This window comes from Emiliania huxleyi (genome assembly GCF_000372725.1).
Source record: "Emiliania huxleyi CCMP1516 chromosome Unknown EMIHUscaffold_137, whole genome shotgun sequence".
NCBI lineage: Eukaryota > Haptophyta > Isochrysidales > Noelaerhabdaceae > Emiliania > Emiliania huxleyi.
In genome coordinates, this window is record NW_005201223.1 from 342,657 (window position 1) to 359,783 (window position 17,127).

A 17,127-nucleotide genomic window follows, 5' to 3' on the forward strand; every position below is an offset into this window, starting at 1 on the left:
CCGGGGGCGGCACGCCGCAGGCGGGGCGGCATGCCGCGGCTCAGCTTCAGGTGAGTTCATCTTGCCGGCGGTACCCGACGCTGCTCGAACGGCAAGTTGTCGACCGCCGGCAGTTGACCGGCAAGATGAAGTCCACCGCGCTCGTAAAAAATAACTTCGGAACCGCTTTGCCAAGGCGCACAATAGTCAGACTGACAGCATTTTCCAGATGCATCATCCTGGGCCGCTGGAAAATGCTCTCAACCCCGTACCCTCTGCGTGACCGTCTGCCGGTCCCCATTTATTTCTGGCTGCCGAGGATGCCACAACTGGAAAACACTGTCAGTCTGACTATTGTGCGCCTTGGCGAGGCGGTCCCGGTGGTATTTTTTTAGAGCTGGTTCGGCATGCACGAGCGCGTGGGTGTGTGTGAGCACCGCGGGTCTTTTTTGCGATCCGGGGTCTTGTGCTTGTGCGTGATGCTGTGTGGCATGTGGTCGTCTGCAGTCAGTATAGACATGATAGGGGTGGACTATAGGTCCGGTAGGTCAATTGATCTCACTTAGTCGCATCGTGGGGAGCTCATCCCGGGCCGTCGCAGCCCGGCGCGCATCGGGTCTTTTTTGCGAAGCTGTAGCCTCTATAAGTACTCCGATGTTTTACTGCGTGATTTCTTTTCGCTGAGCGCATGCAACTAGAAATCAGCTCATCTTCCTCGTATCATTGTAGCCAATCGCATTTCATCCCCCACACACCCGTGTCAACACGCTCATATAACATACAATAACATCGCGTGCACATTCGCGTTCGCATTCGCATGGAAGCAGCCGTCTCATTCGACTGATCCCTATGGCCCGTCGATTGCAGCTGTAAGGGCCCGAACGGCCTGCGAGATCTTCTCCAGCCTTCCCACCTTTTCGCGCAGCTCCGCGTTCTCGGCGGCGAGTCGCTCCTCCTCCGCCGACCGCTGCCCTGCTGGCGCCGGCACTATCGCGAGCTCGGAGGCCGGCGCTGCCATCTCCAAGTCGACCAGATCGCTCGCTCCGTCGCCAGCAGCCAGAGACGGCTCCGTCTCCCCCAGGCACTCTCCCTGCCTGCAGCTCGAGTTGGACGCGCGCATCGCCTCCAGCTCCGCAAGCGCCCTGTTCAGCGCCTCCTTCTGCTCTTGGAACACCGCAGCGGGCGGCGGGACCTTCTCCAGGCACGTGAGCGCAGTCCTGATGATCGAGTTGCTCGCTCGCTTCGGCGCTCCCTCCGTCGAGAAGAACGCAGCCACCTCCTTCGCCGTGACCGTCCCCACTCGCGTGCCAGAGCTGCGCTCCTGCCGCAGCGACAGGGCGTACGCAAACACTCCCTCTGGAGTGAATTCGCAGCTAGCCTCAGGTGATACGCCTCAGGTGAACCTCAGGTGATACGCCAGGTAGCACACCGGGCACATGAAGGCACCGTACGGTGTCATCGTACGGAATTCTTGCCATGAAAGCGGTTGAAATCGATTACAAATATATTAAACTAAAAGACTATTCAGCGTACCTTAAAAAACACTATGCACGAATTCGTTCAATCGCCTTCGTCGGTACCAACGCGAGAATTGAAGTAGTTAAAGCGACAAGCAAACACTACAACAGGGTTCATTTGGGAGTCAACATTCTCAGCTGGAGCAAACTAATCATGGATCGATTGCACTTCGCCGCTGAGGCATGCAACGCTACACCGCTCTACGGAGACACTGATTCATTCTTCTTTGTTGATGAAGACGGTAAAAGAGACGAATTGATAGCTATGTACGCACAAATGAACGACGGAAAACAACTAATTGGTAAAGGACTTGGAAAATTCGATTGGGAGTTGGAGATGAAAGGGTATCACGTACAAGACGGTCGTTGCAGCGTGCAATAAAAGCTTTCAAGGCGATCCTCTAAAAATGTACAAACGACTATACGACGGCTTACCAGTAGTAGTAGACCATAACGTGGCTGAAGATGGTTCATACAGACCAGTATTCAAAACACATAAAGACCACTCATTTAGTAACGTGCGTCTCACTAGAACTATGCAGTTTTAAATTTCGTACACTTTCTTAATCTTAGCTACAATGTCAACCCATGTGTCGCTGTTTTTTATTGTTAAATTTACAGATGGCCATTCGTCTTCGCGTTCGCCGTCTGCGCCTTGAGCTTCGCCACCTTCGCCTTCCTCTCCCGCTCCGCCGCCGCCTCCCGGTCCTCGCGGCGGTCCGCCAGGGGATCGTCGCCGCCGTCGTCAGCCACGATCATGGCCGTCGGTGACGGCCTCGCCCGCCATATCGTTCTTGGCCTCTGTCGATCGCTCGTCCCAAAAGTCGCGAAAAGTCGCCAAAAGCGGCGGCGAGTCGCAATCACCCGCCCGCCGTCCCGGCGGTCCCGCAGCTCGCGCGAATCTCCCTCTTAACCCACACTTAACATCTATATAAGGGATCCCTACCCGAGGTTACGATTACGATTAACTTTCTTAAACTTTCTCGATAGAGTTGCCGAAGGCACTTGAGCACTTGAGCACTGGATAGGGTCGATTCCGCATGGAACGGGACCCCTCGATCGTCTCGCCCACCCTCACTCACTGGTGTGTTCATTGGGAGGGGGTCATAACAAACACGGTACAGGATCGAGGTGCACGCTGCAGAGAAGCAGTGTCGTCCCCCCTCTCCCCGACGGCGATGGCGGTGTGACCGATCGAGCTACAAGAGGAACTTGTTCAGCAGGATCCGGAGTGGTCAGATGCACTACCTCACTGGGCATGAGACCACCGTACGACGCATCCATCACCGTCTCGGATTTGTGTGCGGGAAGTGTGGAGTCGAACCACTCCGGGAACCGGGATGGGGCAAGCCCATCGATTTGAGTTGTGCTTTCCTCGCCTGCAAGAGACAGTGGGGGGGTGCAGTCTTCGCTCTTGGCATGGTCGGGGCGGGGTGGGGGGAAGCGGGTTTCAGCCGGTCGAGGAACATAGACATAGCAACTTGTAGACGTACTACGCACACAAAAAGCCGGGACGTTACCCGCGTCCCCGGCCGCACGCACCAGGACCATTGCAGGCATCACTATTCGGACCCGGCCAGTCTTCGTGCCGCACGTCTATGATCGCGTGACGGTTGTTGTCTGCGTCTCCGGGTTCGCTTCCCCCCCCCCGCGCACCCCCCTCCACTCGATGGGCCGCCCTCCTCCGCTCCTCCCTCCACCCGATCCCCCATCTCCCCAGACACGCCCCCCTCCTCCCCACCCTCCACCCCCACCGCCACCTCCTCCTTCGTGCCGAATGCTAGCACCAAGAGATCGTGTGCCCCAGGGCGCCCCGCGCCGGGGGCCCCGGGCCGCGGGGTTGGACACCACATAGTCGGATGCGTGGTGGCAGTGGTCGCGTCCTCCATACCCATCTCGTCTGAGTTTCCGACCGTTGTACTTTTATTTTCTGGCCTACCGTGCACCCCCCCCCACCCCCCCCCTCCCGCCGGGGACAGCAAATTTGCGCGTGAGGCGACAAGGCCGGCCCGCCGCCGACAGTGCGATCACGAGCCGGCAAGCGTGCAGATGTAGCAGCGGATGTGCGGGTGCGCCGTGGCAAAATCCTCGAGCATCGCCTCGTATGTCGCCCAGTTGCCGCCCGCGAGGCCGCAACCGATCTGGTGTGGAAAGGCGACCGACGCCGGTGCGGGGGCGAGGCGCCCGATGGCGGCCAGGCCGTCGCGGAACCACTGCTGGCGGGCGGCTGCCGTGTCGACGACGCCGGCGGGCGGCGGCACTCGGTTGTACTTTCCAGCGGCGCCCATCTCCCACTGCGCAAACAAGTTGATCACCCACGGCCGCCCGAGGCCGCCCGCGGCCGCCGGCGTCGGCGGGCGGCGCACGTCGATCGTCCCGGGCACGGCGCGATCCTCGGGGCAGGCGAATCGGCTGGAGGCGGCCTTGCGGCGGTCGGCGTAGCTGCTTCCGTACGGCAGCTTGCGCGCGACCGCGTCGGCGAGCCCGCGACCGTCGCAGCCGACGCAGTTGCACTGCTGCGCGATGGCAGTCACGCGGGCGAGGATGGCGTCGTCGAGCACGCCGCCGCGCAGCGTGAGCCGCTCGACGCCCGCGTGCAGGGTACGAGGAGGGGCGTCCGCGGGAGGAGGGTGCCTGGCCCGCTTCCGGCAAGCGGGCTCCTCCTCCTCCTCGTCGTCGTCTAGCACGATGGGCGCGTCTTCCGCCGATCCCGCGGGGGCTGGGCCGGGCCGGGGGGCGGCGGCGCCGGGGCCCCCGCCGCTGCTGCCGCTGGCGGCGGCGCTGCCGCCGCCGCCGGCTCTGCCGCCGCCGCCAGCACTGCCGCCGCCGCCAGCACTGCCGCCGCCGCCGGTATCGCCGGACGGCGAAAAGAAGCGCCGCAGCCCCTCCGCCTCGCTGCTGCTGCTGCCACCGCCTGCTCCGCCGCCTGCTCCTCCGCCGCCAGCGGGGGCGAGGCCGATGCGGCCCGCCGCCTGCTTGAGCGGTCCGACCTCCCCGCCGCCAAACGAGACGAGGTGCACCTGCTCGGGGGTTGAAGTTGAACGCTTGTGTGGAGGAGCACACCTCAGGACCGTGTGAGTGAGTGAGTGAGTGAGTGAGTGAGTGTGAGTGAGTGAGTGAGTGTGAGTGTGAGTGAGTGAGTGTGAGTGTGAGTGAGTGAGTGTGAGTGAGTGAGTGAGTGTGAGTGAGTGAGTGAGTGAGTGTGAGTGTGAGTGAGTGAGTGTGAGTGAGTGAGTGTGAGTGTGAGTGAGTGAGTGAGTGAGTGTGAGTGTGAGTGAGTGAGTGTGAGTGAGTGAGTGTGAGTGTGAGTGAGTGAGTGAGTGAGTGTGCGTGCGTGCGCGCGTGCATGCGCGCGCCTCCTCCAGGCCAGGGTAGGCTCCCTCCCGGATGGCGCGGCACGCGATCGAAAGCAGGTCCACAAGCGGCTTTGGGCCTGCGGGCGGCTCACAGGGGCGGGGGGCGGGGGGTGGGGGCAGCGCGCGCGTGCGTGCGCGCAAGCAGCGCGGCTCTCCGCAGCAGGGCGGCAGGGCAGTCGGCAGGGCGACTTGCACGGCAGAGTGCACTCGCGGACGGGTGTGGACTGGGCTGCGCTCTGGCGCGCACACCGCGGAAGAAGCCCGCGGAGAGGAGCGAGAAGGCGAGGGTCCGGACTCCGTGCTCCTTGGCGCGGTGCATCGCGCTCAGGTAGGCGGAGTGCAGCTTCTCCTCGCCGTCCGGCGCCACCTTCTGCACCCACTGCGCCTTGGGATTGAAGTTTGGCCCGACGGCGTGAATCACGTGCCGGCAGCGGAGATTGCCGCCGACCGTGACAACGGCATCGCCGACCGGGCAGCGGACGTCGCGCGTCCCCGCGCGGACCGGCAGCTGCTTGCGCGCCTCGATCAGCGCCGGCCCGCCCGCTTTGTTGACCGCGCCGTCGACACCCTTGCCGTACAGGCACTTTGTGTCGGCCGCGTTGACAATCGCGCAGCCGTCAAACGCGACGAGGTTGCCCTTCGACACGCACAGGGCTCCGTGCGGGAGCTGGTAGCGAGCCACGGTGGTGGTCATGGCGGGATAGCAGCCTCGTTCTCCGGCCAGGGTCGCCGCCTGGGTCGCCGCCTGAGTCGCCGCCTGGGTCGCCGCCTGGGTCGCCGCCTGATGAGTCGTCTGCGCGACAGCGGTGGGTTTTGGTGTTTTTTTCTTTTGAGAGCGCCTTCGTTGTGATCTGTGATCTGTGAGGGTCCGCCCGCAGGCGCATTTTGTATACCGAGGCGGTGCCCGGTGCCGAACCTGTCGGACCTTAAGACAGCGTTGTAGATCCCTGGGCGAGGGTGATGGCGTCCCCGTCGGGAGGGGCTGTCTGGCGGAGGAGAGCAACCAGGTGCCCGGCGGCGTCCCGCCACATCCGGATGACCTCTCCTCGTTGTGCCAGTCAGCCCCGTTGGAGGTAGGCCGCTCGTCTAGCCAATCAGCCTTAAGCGAGCGGCCTGGCCGTTGGAATGGCCGGTTGGAGAGAGGGGCGGAGTCGGCTCGGAAGCGCGACTGCAGCCACGAGGACTGCCCGCCCACTCTCGTCGGGTTGAGGGGAGGACGGCTGTCTCCGACGGCGAACCTCAGTTACGAGCCGCCCTCCCCCGATGCGGACATGCGGGGTTCGGGAAGGTCTATGACCTACCTAGTTAGCCGACATTCTCGTGGGGATTGAAGTGGTCTGACCAGTAAGAAGACGGGTCGAGGCCCTCCGTAGGCTCGTGAGGCGTCCCTCGTCCCTCTTCAATAGAGGGATAGGCATCTGGACCCAAAGGTTGGTGCCCAGCAGGTATGAGTGGTGAGCCGCGTGCACGGCTCTGCGGTATTGCTGATCGCGGGTGAGGTTGTAAAGCCATCCTCAATCCGTGTGGCGGGCGTGGGAAAGAGCATTGTCCGAATTGCGGCGGACGTCCCTTCGTCCTGTCCTTCGTTGTTACAACTGTAATAGTACAAACCCAATGGTCTCTTGCGAGCGGTCCGTCGTTGCAGTCGCACACACTCACACGCCACGCCTCACCGCGCGCCCACCCGCTGTCCCGCCCAGGCGGGAAAGAGATGTTTTTTTTGTCCCCACATCTCGCAGTTCGACATATCAGCGCCCGCGCGATGGAGAGAGGGGGGGAGACTCATCACAGGGTACACCGTCTCCGATCGAGGCCGGGGCGCGAACAATAAGCATCGGTTCGCGCGCGGATCCGTGCCCTCAGCCTAGAGTGAGGGCCGATCACACCTCCCCGGACCACGCTCATGCCGTTCCTCCCTAGGGATACATCCAAAACATGCAACGCTGGGACAGCGAACATGCAGCCTCATCCTCACGGCGGGCGAGGGCACTCATTCGCGGCGGCGTTGGCGGCGGCGACCGCGGCGGCGGCGGCGGCGTTGACGGCGGCGGGCGCCACGACGCACCGCCGCTGTGCGTCCTGCGCCGGGAGCCTGTCCGACGCGTGCCTACGACACGTCCGGGGCATGTCTGGGGGCGCGTGGCAGACGTGTCCCGCACTGCTCCGTCCGGGCGCGTGCCTCGACGGGGGAAGCTGCCGGTCCAGCGGGAGGCTGCGGCCAGCGGGAGGCAGGCCGTCGTCGAGGCCTATCGGAACGCACAATGCGCGGGACTGGGAAGGGCGGGCGCCGCGACAGAGAGGGCGCCGCAGAGCCGCCGCAGACCGAGTTCCTCCATCTTTGCCGACATCACCTTGAAGGGGGCGAGAGGCGCCGCCGCCGGCGCCGCCTGCCGCGCCGCCGCGGCCGCGACTGCCTGCGCGCCCATCTGCGTCGCGATCTCGGCCTTGAGCTCGGCGAGCAGCTCCTCGCGCCTGGTTTCGCGGAGGAGAGGCTTCCGGTGCGGGCGGAGGGGGAGGGCACGGGGAGGAGGGGAGGAGGCGAGGAGGGCGGAGGGGCACGAGATGCGTGGTAGACACGGCGCAAGCGCTGGGGCACGCTTGTGGTTGGCGTGTGTGAGAGCGCTCGTGTCTCTAGAGCGACGCACAGCTCCTCCTTCAGCTCCGCCTTGAGCTCCGCCTTGAGCTCCTCCTTGAGCTCCTCCTTCAGGGCGGCCAGGGCCGACGGCGTCGGCGGCGTCACGGGGCAGACCGGGTCCACAGGGGGATTGAAAAAGATGCCGCCGTCGGGGCCGTCCCCAGCCTTGCGGTCCCTGCGCATGCAGGGCAGCTTGACGACGGACCGCATCGGGATGGTTTGCACCTGGTGTGGGGAGGAGGGGGAGGGGCGTGGACGTGGAGCCGGGAGGAGGGTGAGGGAGGGAAGCGGCGGCGGCAGCGGCGGCAGCGGCGGCTGCTGCGGCTGTGGCGGCTGCGGCGGCGGCGGATGCGGCGAGGGGCGGCGGCTGCCGCACCCACAGCGCGGGCTGCTCCGGCGCGCTAATCTGGATGCGGAAGAGCCGCTTCTGGTGCTTGTCCGTGAGGACCTGCGGGGGAGTGAGAGCCTCGCTCACTCCCGGAGGTGACTTGAGCCAACCTCGGCGTCGGCAGAGCTTCGCTTGTTAGCGGCTCAAGTGCACGGCGCGCTGTCTGTCTCTCACGTTCCCTGCCGCCGCCCCCTCTCGCGCCCACCCTTGCGCCTCTCCCACCCTCGCCTCCCCCACATCTCGTGCCTCCTCCCCTCGTGTCATATAAAGCTCCGGGACCCGAGGCGGCGGCGGCGGCGGCGGTGCGCCTGCGTCCCCAGCCGCAAGGTGAAGGAGACCTCGCCGCGGACGAGGAGGGCCTGGGGGGAGGGGGGGGGCGTGGCTGAGCAAAGCGCGGCCCTTTGCGAGGCGTGCGGTGCTCCTGCCGCACGCGCCTCCACTTGGCACGACTCCTCAAAGGGCTGCTCATTCTGCCGCAGCGAGATGGCGTCGCCGTTCTCGTACACGACGGCCGCGCTGAGCTTGACCGCCTCGTGATCGCGGACGACGGCGCCGTTCGCGTCCTGCAGCTCCACCGAGATGTTGAACTGCCGCAGGTTGCTCACCGTCGCGACCTCGCACTTTCTGCGCTTCTGAAGCTGCTGCGGGCCCTGGCAGTGCACCGCGTCGCAGTGCACCTTGTGGTCCATCACCACCAGCCGCCACGAGCCCGCCGGCATGGGCTCCGCGACGACCAAGCCGTTGCCCGGCGCCAGCGCCAGCGCGCCGGGACCCGGCGGCACGGGATCCGGTGCGATTGGCGCGGCGGGAGCGAGCGGACCGCCGAGCTCCGTCTCGCTGAGGCCTTGGATGAAGGTGGGGTCATCGAGGAAGTCGTTGATGAGGGATGCGGTGTTGGTGCTGAAGTCGCGGCCGGGGAAGAGCGCGCCAGGCGGGACCCCAGAGGCGCCCGGCGAGCGTGAGTCCATATCGCCCTCCCTTGCCCAGCCAAAAGAATTGTGATCTCCTCGTGCGATGCGGGTACACCTGGGTCACCCACAAGGCAGCGGGCAGTAAGGGGCCGGAGACGTCCAGGGGGTCAGCCCGCTACCTCGAGCACATCTCAGCGCGCGGGGGGGCGGGGAGGAAGGGCCGGGGCGGCTTCGGGGGGAGCAGGACGCAGTGGCGCGAAGGCATTCAGTGGCGCGCGAGCGAGAGCGGCGGCGGAGGCGGGGGCGAGCGGTCGACGCGGCATGCCGAGGCGCTGCTGCGTGCTGGCGGGGGAGGAGGCGGAGAAGGAGGGCGCTCAAACATCAAAGGTGGGGACGTGTCTGGGACTCTGGGTCCTCGAACCCGCCCTAGCTTTGCGATCCGTTTTTCTTTCTTTCTTTTCTTTTATGTGTTCAAAGACACAAGTGCTCCAAGTCCGCGGGCCGTTCAGACTTCAGTTCCCCCACCCGACGACCTCCCCGGATCTCGGTGATTCTTTCAATGGTTGGGTAGTAGGGCTAGAGGGTCGCTCTACACTTAGCCTCTGCAGCGAGCGAGCGCTCAACTTAGCCCCCGCACGGAGCCGGGCTCAGACTTAGACGCTGGAAGGCCGGGGGCCATGAACTTAGACGACACGAGGCCAACTCCGGGCAAAACCCGGGTATACCTGCAAAAGTCCAGGTTTACCCGAAAAATACCTGGACGCGGTCCCGACCAGCGTATGCCGCGCACGACGCCATATCACCGTCTCCCAGGGCCAGTGCGCTACTTGCGGCGCGCAACGCCTGCTCAAGTACGCGCACCGTACCATGTGCTGCCGCTATGCGTGCCTTAACGCTATGCGTGCCTTAAGGCGGCTGCGGCGAAGCGGCGGGCGCGGCATGCCGATGGCAGTGCGGACGATGCGGTTGCGATGTGTTCTGCTTCAAGATTGTGGCGGTGCTTGGCATGCACTTCTGCGATCCCAATCAGCTCATCGCAACGAAGCAGCGCAACAAGCTGGCTGCTGCCAACAAGGCCCTATGCTACCTCACGCGCGGATCGTTCAAAGAGGACCAGCATACACAGGCTTCTCTGACATGCGTTTGTTTGAGCTTGAGGCTATTTGTGAGAACTATTTGGCTAGATGTCGCCGAAGTGCGCTCAAGAAGCAGCAACGAGAATCGGAAGAGGAGGATGCTGAGGCGGCGATTGCTAAGCATGAGGAGGATCGATCGCCCGCCGCGCAGGCGAAGAAAATTTGGGCGCGAGCGCCGTATATCGCGTGCCATGGCCGACTTAGCCGGTGTAAGAGGCTCCCGCTGATCTTAGACCGCGTAAGCACTCCAGCGTGGCTAGCCACACTTAGACCCGTTAAGCCGCGAGGCTCAGAACTTAGACTACTACCCAACCAGTATTCTTTCTATGGACTATGGTCTATGCTTTCTATGAGGGGGCCCTGCCGCAGAGGCGATTCGACATTCGTGAGAGGCGCGCACCACATGCAACGTACGTACAAAATCTGCCTGCGGGCGGCGACGCTCACAGCTCACAGCTCACAGCTCACGTGGCCTAGCATAGCCTATCGTCGGCGACGTACGGCCGCCCGAGCGCTTTCCCTCGGTCTGTTAAACCTGAGGTCGTGGCCGTTTGGTATTCTCAGCCCCCCGCCGCACTGGGAGAGGTCGGGCTCCGGCAAGCGCTGTGCAGCGGCGAGGTGGTCTCAGGGCATCGTCAGCCCGCCATCGACCGACAGGCTCTGCCCGGTCACCGCGTTCGACGCGTCCGAGGCGAAGAAGACGCACGCCTGTGTGTGTGTGTGTGGCAGCGCCGCCTGCTTGAGTGTCGACGTCTGTGCTACTCCCTCTTCGACGCGCCGCCGTTCAGCGGTGGTCCGGCTGTTCCTCCCCTCGATCTACTTCTGTCAGTGGGCAGGTGATTGGGAGGCAGGCCGGCGGCGTGCCACCCACCGCGATCGAAAGGCGAGTGTCGTCTCCGGGTGCTCTCAGTCGGCGGCCGATTGCGCGTCGTGCAAATCGACGCGTTGGACCGTGCGTACATCTACCTGCACGCCTCGGCAAAATCGTTGACCGTCGTCGTCTTGCGCAGTGGCGTGCCGGCGGACACAAAGCCAAACACCTCCTTGGTCGTTAGGGCCGACGCGTCGGTCGTCTCGAGCAGGCCGCCCGCCACCAGGTTGACGCGCACGCCGGACGGCCCCAGCTCCGCGGCGAGGTTGCGCGTGAGGCCGACGAGCGCCGCCTGCGGGAAGGCTCAAGGAAGTGTCTGGGCAAGGGGCTGGGTGGTGCGCGTGAGGCCGACGAGCGCCGCCTTCGCCGCGGTGTAGTCGTAGTACGTGACGACAGGGTTGTACACCTGCGGCGTGAACTCACCAATGTCAGGGTGTGAATACGGTGTCGTGCAGCATCGCGTGCATACACCGGCTACAACTAGAATTGAGAATACAGTTGATTGCGTGTCCTCTCTAGTGCTCGCCGGGACACACGGATCTGTATAACCATCTAGGGCTGTCGACGAGGTTGGAGCCGATGTTGACCACCTTCCCGAACTTGGACGCCTCAAACGAGGGCAGCGCTGCCTGCACCATGTTGACGGCGCCGGCGAGCGTACCTCTCATCTGCTGCTCCAGGTCCTCTGTCGACACCGTCTTAATGCTCGCCATGGATGAGCCCGGGTCGAACTTGTAGCGGGGCAGCGCATTGTTGACAACGACGCTGACCTTCCTGCCAAAGTGCGTCTCGGCATCAGCGACCAGCTTCACCATGTCCTCCTTGACCGTCACGTCGCCCTGCGCGGCGAGGGCGCGCGACGGCCACGCGGCGTTGATCTCGGCGGCGACGGCTTCGCCCTTCTCCTTGCTGCTGAAGTAGTTCACCACAACAAACGCTCCCTCACGGGCGTACACCCGTGCGAGCTCGGCTCCAACGCCACGCGATGCGCCAGTGATGACGGCGAGCTTTCCCGCCAGCTGGCCGACGGCCAGAGAGGAGGAGTCGGCGCACTCCTCCTTTGCGAGTGCGGCGAGCAGGCTGCAGCAGAGCAGGAAGGGCATGGACGCAGCAGTCAGTCAGTCTCGCCAGCGCGTGGTCGTGCGTTTCGATGCGCTCCTCCGTACCGGGCTCCTTCTCCCGCCCGCGGTTGGTACAACACAAAACAATCTAACCGGCCAAACCGGCCAACGCGCCGGTCGTGCACGGCGACAAGGAGAAACCAGAGCTCACCCGGCAGTACAACGAGGGGTACAAGGTCGACCTCGCGGAACCCCACGCTGGCCCGGGAGGATGCGATGAGGTGAATGAAGTCAAGCTCTGGACGCCCCTCCTCAAGACCTCCTCGGCGGGCGTTGGTAACGCCTCGAGCGGCGGCACGCCCGCCTCCGTTGGCCACTCCTACGCCTTCGGCAACACCGAAGAGAAGGCCCGCCGCCTAAACATGGGCTGCAAGGCGCGCGGGCAGCCCGGCCAACCCTTCTCCCACAAGACCGGCCACGGCTACGTCAAGGCGCATCGCGGTTTCTACCACGACGCGATCTTTGTCAAGCGCAACAACTTCAACCTGCTGCTCCACGAGACGTTCGGCGGCGGCTTCTCGCCCACCGCCGTTCTCAAGCTGCGCCGCCTCGCGCGCAAAGTCGCGCGCGGCAGCGTCGACCGCACGGCCTACTCGCCCAAGTACTCGCTCTCTTTTATGTCCCACCATGCAGAGCGCATCTCTCTCTCTGTTGTGCGAGGCGTGAACCGCGCCATTCGCTCTCACCTGGCAACCCTGTCTGCACGTCTCGCGCGCGCGTGAACAGCCCCCCCCCCCCCGCAAACTTTAAACCTCCATAAACATCATTTTGCAGGGGCTCCAGGCCCCAAATGACGTGTGAGTGTTAGATTTGTTTGGTATTGCTAAAAATCTCTCTCTCGGTTGGTATAGCTTTTGGGATACGAGCGGCATTGCTTGAAAAAGAATTTTACAAAACTCCCTCCTAACTGGGCTTTACTGGCGTGTCACTTGAAAAAGAAACAATGCAAGCCCACGCGCCGCTCCTGCTCTCGCCTCCGGTTGCGGACTGCAAAGCGCGCCTCTAGTGCATGTCGGGCAGGCGCCCAGATCCCCTGCTGCGAGAGTCTCCGCCGGGGCCGCGGACACGCTTCCCGGCTCCGGCCGCCCTCTTCGGCGCGCCGGCCATCCTGCCCCCGCGGCACGGATCCAGCGGCGACTCTGCTTTCCTGTCCATCGTCCTGGAGGAGTTTGATCGCAACGCCTTTGAGATCGCGCTCCTTCCTCACGTCGCCCTCGCCTGCAAGAGGGCGCTCGCATGCACGTGCTATGCGCTACGCGAGCGCCTCACCCCGCACTTGCGTGCCGCGACGCTCTCTGTCCTGCGGGACGACGCCGTCTGGAGCAACGCCCTCTTTGTGGCCAGGCTGCCCGGTCTGTCGGACCTGCGGGTTGAGGGCGAGACGAGTCTGCCCTCGATGGATCTGGCGCGGTACAGGCGGCTGGAGGCGCTGAAAGTCGGCGCCCTCAGCACGCCCGCGGCCCTCTTCTTTGGCGCCGCCATCGCCGCATCCAACGCACGGCTGCGGCTCTCTGATGGCAACGCGATTCGTAACATTGCAGCACTGCGATCGAGCCCAAGCCCCGACAAGGCAGAGCCAAACGCGTCGGACGCCGACCGCGCCGCGTTGCTCGGCGCGTTGGCTTCAAACCAGCACGAGATCTTCAGCGCCCTCGACGCGCTATCGTACGCGAGCGGGGCGCTCGGACACGACAGGGAGGTGGTGCGAGCTGCGGTCCGGGAGGATGGCACGGCGCTCGAATACGCATCTAGCGAGCTGAGGGCGGACAAGTCCATCGTGATGGACGCGGTGCGGACCGGCGCGACCGGCGCCTGGCCCGGCGCGTGGTTGGGCCTCGCCAGCGAGGCGCTCCGCGGGGACAGCGAGGTTGTGCTCGCGGCGGGCACACGGTACGTAGCGCGGGCATTGTCGTATGCGACCGACGCCGTCAAGGAGGACCGGGCCGTCGTGCTCGTGGCTGTCCGCATGGATGGAATGGCGCTGCGCTATGCGGCGGGCAGCATCAAGGGGGACAGGGAGGTGGTGCTCGAAGCGGTGCGACAGTCGGGACAGGCGCTGCAGTACGCGACAGGCTCCCTCAGGGCGGACAGGGCTGTCGCGTTCGAGGCGGTGCGGCAAGACGGGGACGCACTGAGATGGGCGGGGGCGGTCATCAAGGCGGACAAGGACGTCGCTCTGGCGGCGGTGAGGAAGGAAGGGCGGACCCTGGAGTTTGTGGCGGAAGCCCTGCAGGCAGACAGGGAGGTGGTGCTTGCGGCGGTGGATCAGGCCCAGGCTCGAGCCCAGGCAACCTTTCGTTCCACCCTCGCCCTCATTGCCAGGGCCGGGGCAACAGGGACAGTCCTGTCAGCCTCCGCCACCCTGAGGGCGCACTTGCGGCAGGTCCTGCTGTACGCGCGCGATCGTCTCTTCGAGGACGATGCGTTTGTGCTCGCGGCGCACGAGCATGCCAAGGCGATCTGGACCACGCCTGCAAACGATTTGCAAGACATGCGCGAGCGTCTGCGCCTCCTCAAGGAACTGGTGTGAGTTGTGCGTGCCGTTTGGTCGATGGTCCCGGGGCGCCGCACATATCTGGCAGATGCCATCTCAAGAGTGATTGAGTGGAACGCACATCATCTAAGAGATCACCGATCTTTATAAGAAGAAATACCCGCGGGTGTGTGTGTGCTGCGCGCTAGTCTATGAGAGTTGAGGTCCCGTGCAGCCGTGCTAACACGTACCTCCCGCTCCCCCCGCGCGCCGCGGCTCCCCGCGTTTGGGTGTGCGGGGTGTGGCTCACGGACACGGTGTGGCCTGGCCGTGGCGAGTTTTTGCATACATCGAGATCTCTGCGGGACACCAGTAGATTTGTTGAGTGGAGATCGTAGATGCCGATCAGAGATCTTCCACACACAGCATCTCTCACAAAACTCAGAGATCTTTAACTGAAGATAGAGATCTTGAGCTGCCGCCATCGGCACCTCGAGATCTCAGGCCGGAGACGGAGATGTTGACTTCGCGCCAAAGGCGCCTCGAGAATCGTGTAGCCGACTGGAGATTGCAAAATGGCGCGAAAAGAGGGTGGAGATCCGCTTGAAGGTGTGAAAGGAAAAGAGCATCCCCTTGGAAGGACGTCGATTCCCCCCCCGACACGCCTCCCCCACAAGTCGAGATTGGAGATTGGAGATCGGAGATGAAGATCGGAGAAGCAAAAACGACGTTGAAGATTGGAGATTGGAGATGGAGATCGGAGATCTGACTGGATCCGGCAAAATATAACGCTGGAGATTTGGAGATTGGAGATGGAGATCGGAGATATCATTTTTTATTTTCATTTTTTATTTTTGGCCCGAAGAGCCTGCGGCGCCGGTTTTAACTTTACGGTGTGGGGGAACCATGCGTGTAGTGAGCTTTTTAAAGAAAAAGATACAGCGGCGTCATCTCCAATCTTGCGTCGACACATCTCCGAGGGCGGCGCAGCCAAGCCCGAGTAGTGGTCTCCTTGAGGCGCGTCAGCGCCGAGTCCGTGAGGAGCGGCCCCAGCTTGCTGGGTGCGGCCCCGCCGCGGGCCGTACCGAGAATCGCGCAGCGAGTCGGCCGGAGAGGTTAAAACCGGCGCCGCAGGCTTTTCGGGCCAAAAATAAAAAATAAAAAATCATCTCCGATCTCCATCTCCAATCTCCAATCTCCAGCGTCATATTTTGCCGGATCCAGTCAGATCTCGGATCTCCATCTCCAATCTCCAATCTCCAACGTCATATTTTGCCGGATCCAGTCAGATCTCGGATCTCCATCTCCAATCTCCAATCTCCAATCTCGATTCGGGGTTCGGGGGGGGGGGGGGGGGGCTCGAACCTTCAAGGAGATGCGCTATGGATTCATTCACACCGCACATCTCCGATCTCCGATCTCCAATCTCCCATTTGACCCCTGCCGCCGCCAGCTGCGATCTCCAATCTCCAATCTCGATCTCCAATCTCCGCCCCGGCGGTGGATGCCCGGCGCGAGGATCTACGATCTGTGTTCTCCATCTCCAATCTCCACCTTTGACCCTGGCAACTGCCAACACGATCCACAATCTGTGATCTCAATCTTTCATCTTCAACCAAGCCCGACTGTGTGGTAGAATCGGCTAGGATCTCCACTCCTGGTCTGCGATCTCCTGTCTGCGATCTACTACTCTCTCGCAGAGATCTCGATTACTCAGTTTTTGGCCCGTCCGTCTGTCTGTGGGCCGCGTCCTGGGTGCCCCCCCCTCCAACCCATCCGCTAGGTCATGGGCTTGTCTCGCGCGCGCGTGAACAGGGCTCCAGGCCCCACAAATGACACGTGTGAGTGTTAGAGTTGTTTGGTATTGAAAATCTCTCTCACATGGGGTCACTCCCGCGAAACCCACGAACTAGCCGGGGCAATAGATAGGGAATTCGATAGGAGAAGTTAGTTAGTTAGTTAGGAAGATGAAGAACAGCCAGGCTAGGAGAAGGGCCGCGGGGGCAAGCGGCAAGCTCCTGCCGGGCGGTTCGATCTCGTCGGTCTTTGTATGAGTGATTGTATGAGTGGAGCGCACCTCATCTAAGAGATCGCCGATCTTTATAAGAAGAAATACCCGCGCGTGTGTGTGTGTGCTGCGCGCTAGTCTATGAGAGTTGAGGTTCCGTGCTACACGTGCCTCCCTCCCCGACCCCGTGTGCGGTGTCCGGTGCTGTGGCCTGGCGTTTGCCGTTTGATATGGTTTGCGGTTTGGCCATGGGTTTGACACATGGGGTCACTCCCGCGAAACCCACGAACTAGCATAGGGAATTCGATAGGAGAAGGGCCGCGGGGGCGCAAGCGCGTGTTCATCTCGTCGCCGAGATCCCCCGACCGGGACACCTGCCGGTTGTCTGCCGATGTTGCATGTTGTCCTGTGACACAGGTGTCGACGCTCAGCATTCTTCGCCAATGGCTGCCGTCGGGCACGCGTTTCCTTCGCCTTCCGCAATGGCTGCTGTCGGCCTGTGCGTACGCTCGAAGAAGGGTGAGGACGCTATGAGCTGGCTCGAGGCCGAAGCCGGCGGAGAGGCGCTGCTGCTTATCATGGTCGCCGACGGCCACGCCGGTTCGGAGGCGGCACAAATCAGCGCGGACAACGCGCTTCCTCTCGTGGTCTCCGAGACGAAGGACGGCAGCGCAGCCTCTCTCCAAGCAGCACTCCGCTGCGTGTGCGAGCGCCTTCACTCGCTGGTCGTCT

The 17,127-nt window shown here is 63.2% G+C and overlaps 5 protein-coding genes across 5 annotated transcripts in view; 2 read left to right on the forward strand and 3 right to left on the reverse strand.

Moving 5' to 3' along the window:
- Positions 1–3,842: 3,842 nt before the first annotated feature.
- On the reverse strand, positions 3,843–5,636 carry EMIHUDRAFT_417824 (hypothetical protein; the record flags this gene model as incomplete). Its single annotated transcript, XM_005788253.1, has 3 exons — positions 5,102–5,636; positions 4,853–4,929; positions 3,843–4,516 (listed from the first exon to the last, which is right to left on the reverse strand). Coding segments are annotated over exons 1-3 (1,194 nt in total), but the record flags the coding sequence as incomplete, so codon positions are not given.
- Positions 5,637–6,566: 930 nt separating this feature from the next.
- On the reverse strand, positions 6,567–8,852 carry EMIHUDRAFT_440879 (hypothetical protein). The gene is made up of 7 exons (XM_005788254.1): positions 8,306–8,852; positions 8,155–8,234; positions 7,864–7,935; positions 7,498–7,712; positions 7,176–7,324; positions 7,032–7,098; positions 6,567–6,959 (listed from the first exon to the last, which is right to left on the reverse strand). The coding sequence occupies exons 1-7, from the start codon at positions 8,841–8,843 to the stop codon at positions 6,824–6,826; spliced, it is 1,257 nt and encodes a 418-aa protein (XP_005788311.1). The 5' UTR covers positions 8,844–8,852; the 3' UTR covers positions 6,567–6,823.
- Positions 8,853–10,546: 1,694 nt separating this feature from the next.
- EMIHUDRAFT_71011 (short-chain dehydrogenase/reductase) lies at positions 10,547–11,896 on the reverse strand (the record flags this gene model as incomplete). The annotated part of the gene is made up of 3 exons (XM_005788255.1): positions 10,547–10,721; positions 10,985–11,096; positions 11,326–11,896. 3 exons carry the CDS (start codon positions 11,894–11,896, stop codon positions 10,547–10,549), a joined length of 858 nt encoding a protein of 285 aa, XP_005788312.1.
- Positions 11,897–13,814: 1,918 nt separating this feature from the next.
- Positions 13,815–14,444, forward strand: EMIHUDRAFT_362893 (hypothetical protein; the record flags this gene model as incomplete). Its single annotated transcript, XM_005788256.1, has 1 exon — positions 13,815–14,444. A coding segment is annotated over one exon (630 nt), but the record flags the coding sequence as incomplete, so codon positions are not given.
- Positions 14,445–16,838: 2,394 nt separating this feature from the next.
- Positions 16,839–17,127, forward strand: part of EMIHUDRAFT_227217 (hypothetical protein) — a gene marked incomplete at both ends in the record, with an annotated part of 1,217 nt that continues 928 nt past the window's right edge. The window contains one exon of the mRNA XM_005788257.1: positions 16,839–17,098. Within this exon, the coding sequence (XP_005788314.1) occupies positions 16,839–17,098 (260 nt within the window). The remainder of the gene's footprint in view (positions 17,099–17,127) is intronic.

What these genes read in the sequence shown, in the direction of transcription:
- EMIHUDRAFT_440879 (XM_005788254.1), bottom strand. Translation starts at nt 8,843, where the DNA reads ATGGACTCACGCTCGCCGGGCGCCTCTGGGGTCCCGCCTGGCGCGCTC. An exon ending in GTCGTGCCAAGTGGAGGCGC is followed by an intron (nt 8,235 to 8,305) that starts GTGCGGCAGGAG and finishes CCCTCCCCCCAG; the next exon opens with GCCCTCCTCGTCCGCGGCGA. An exon ending in CGCCGCCGCCGCCGCCTCGG is followed by an intron (nt 7,936 to 8,154) that starts GTCCCGGAGCTT and finishes ACTCCCCCGCAG; the next exon opens with GTCCTCACGGACAAGCACCA.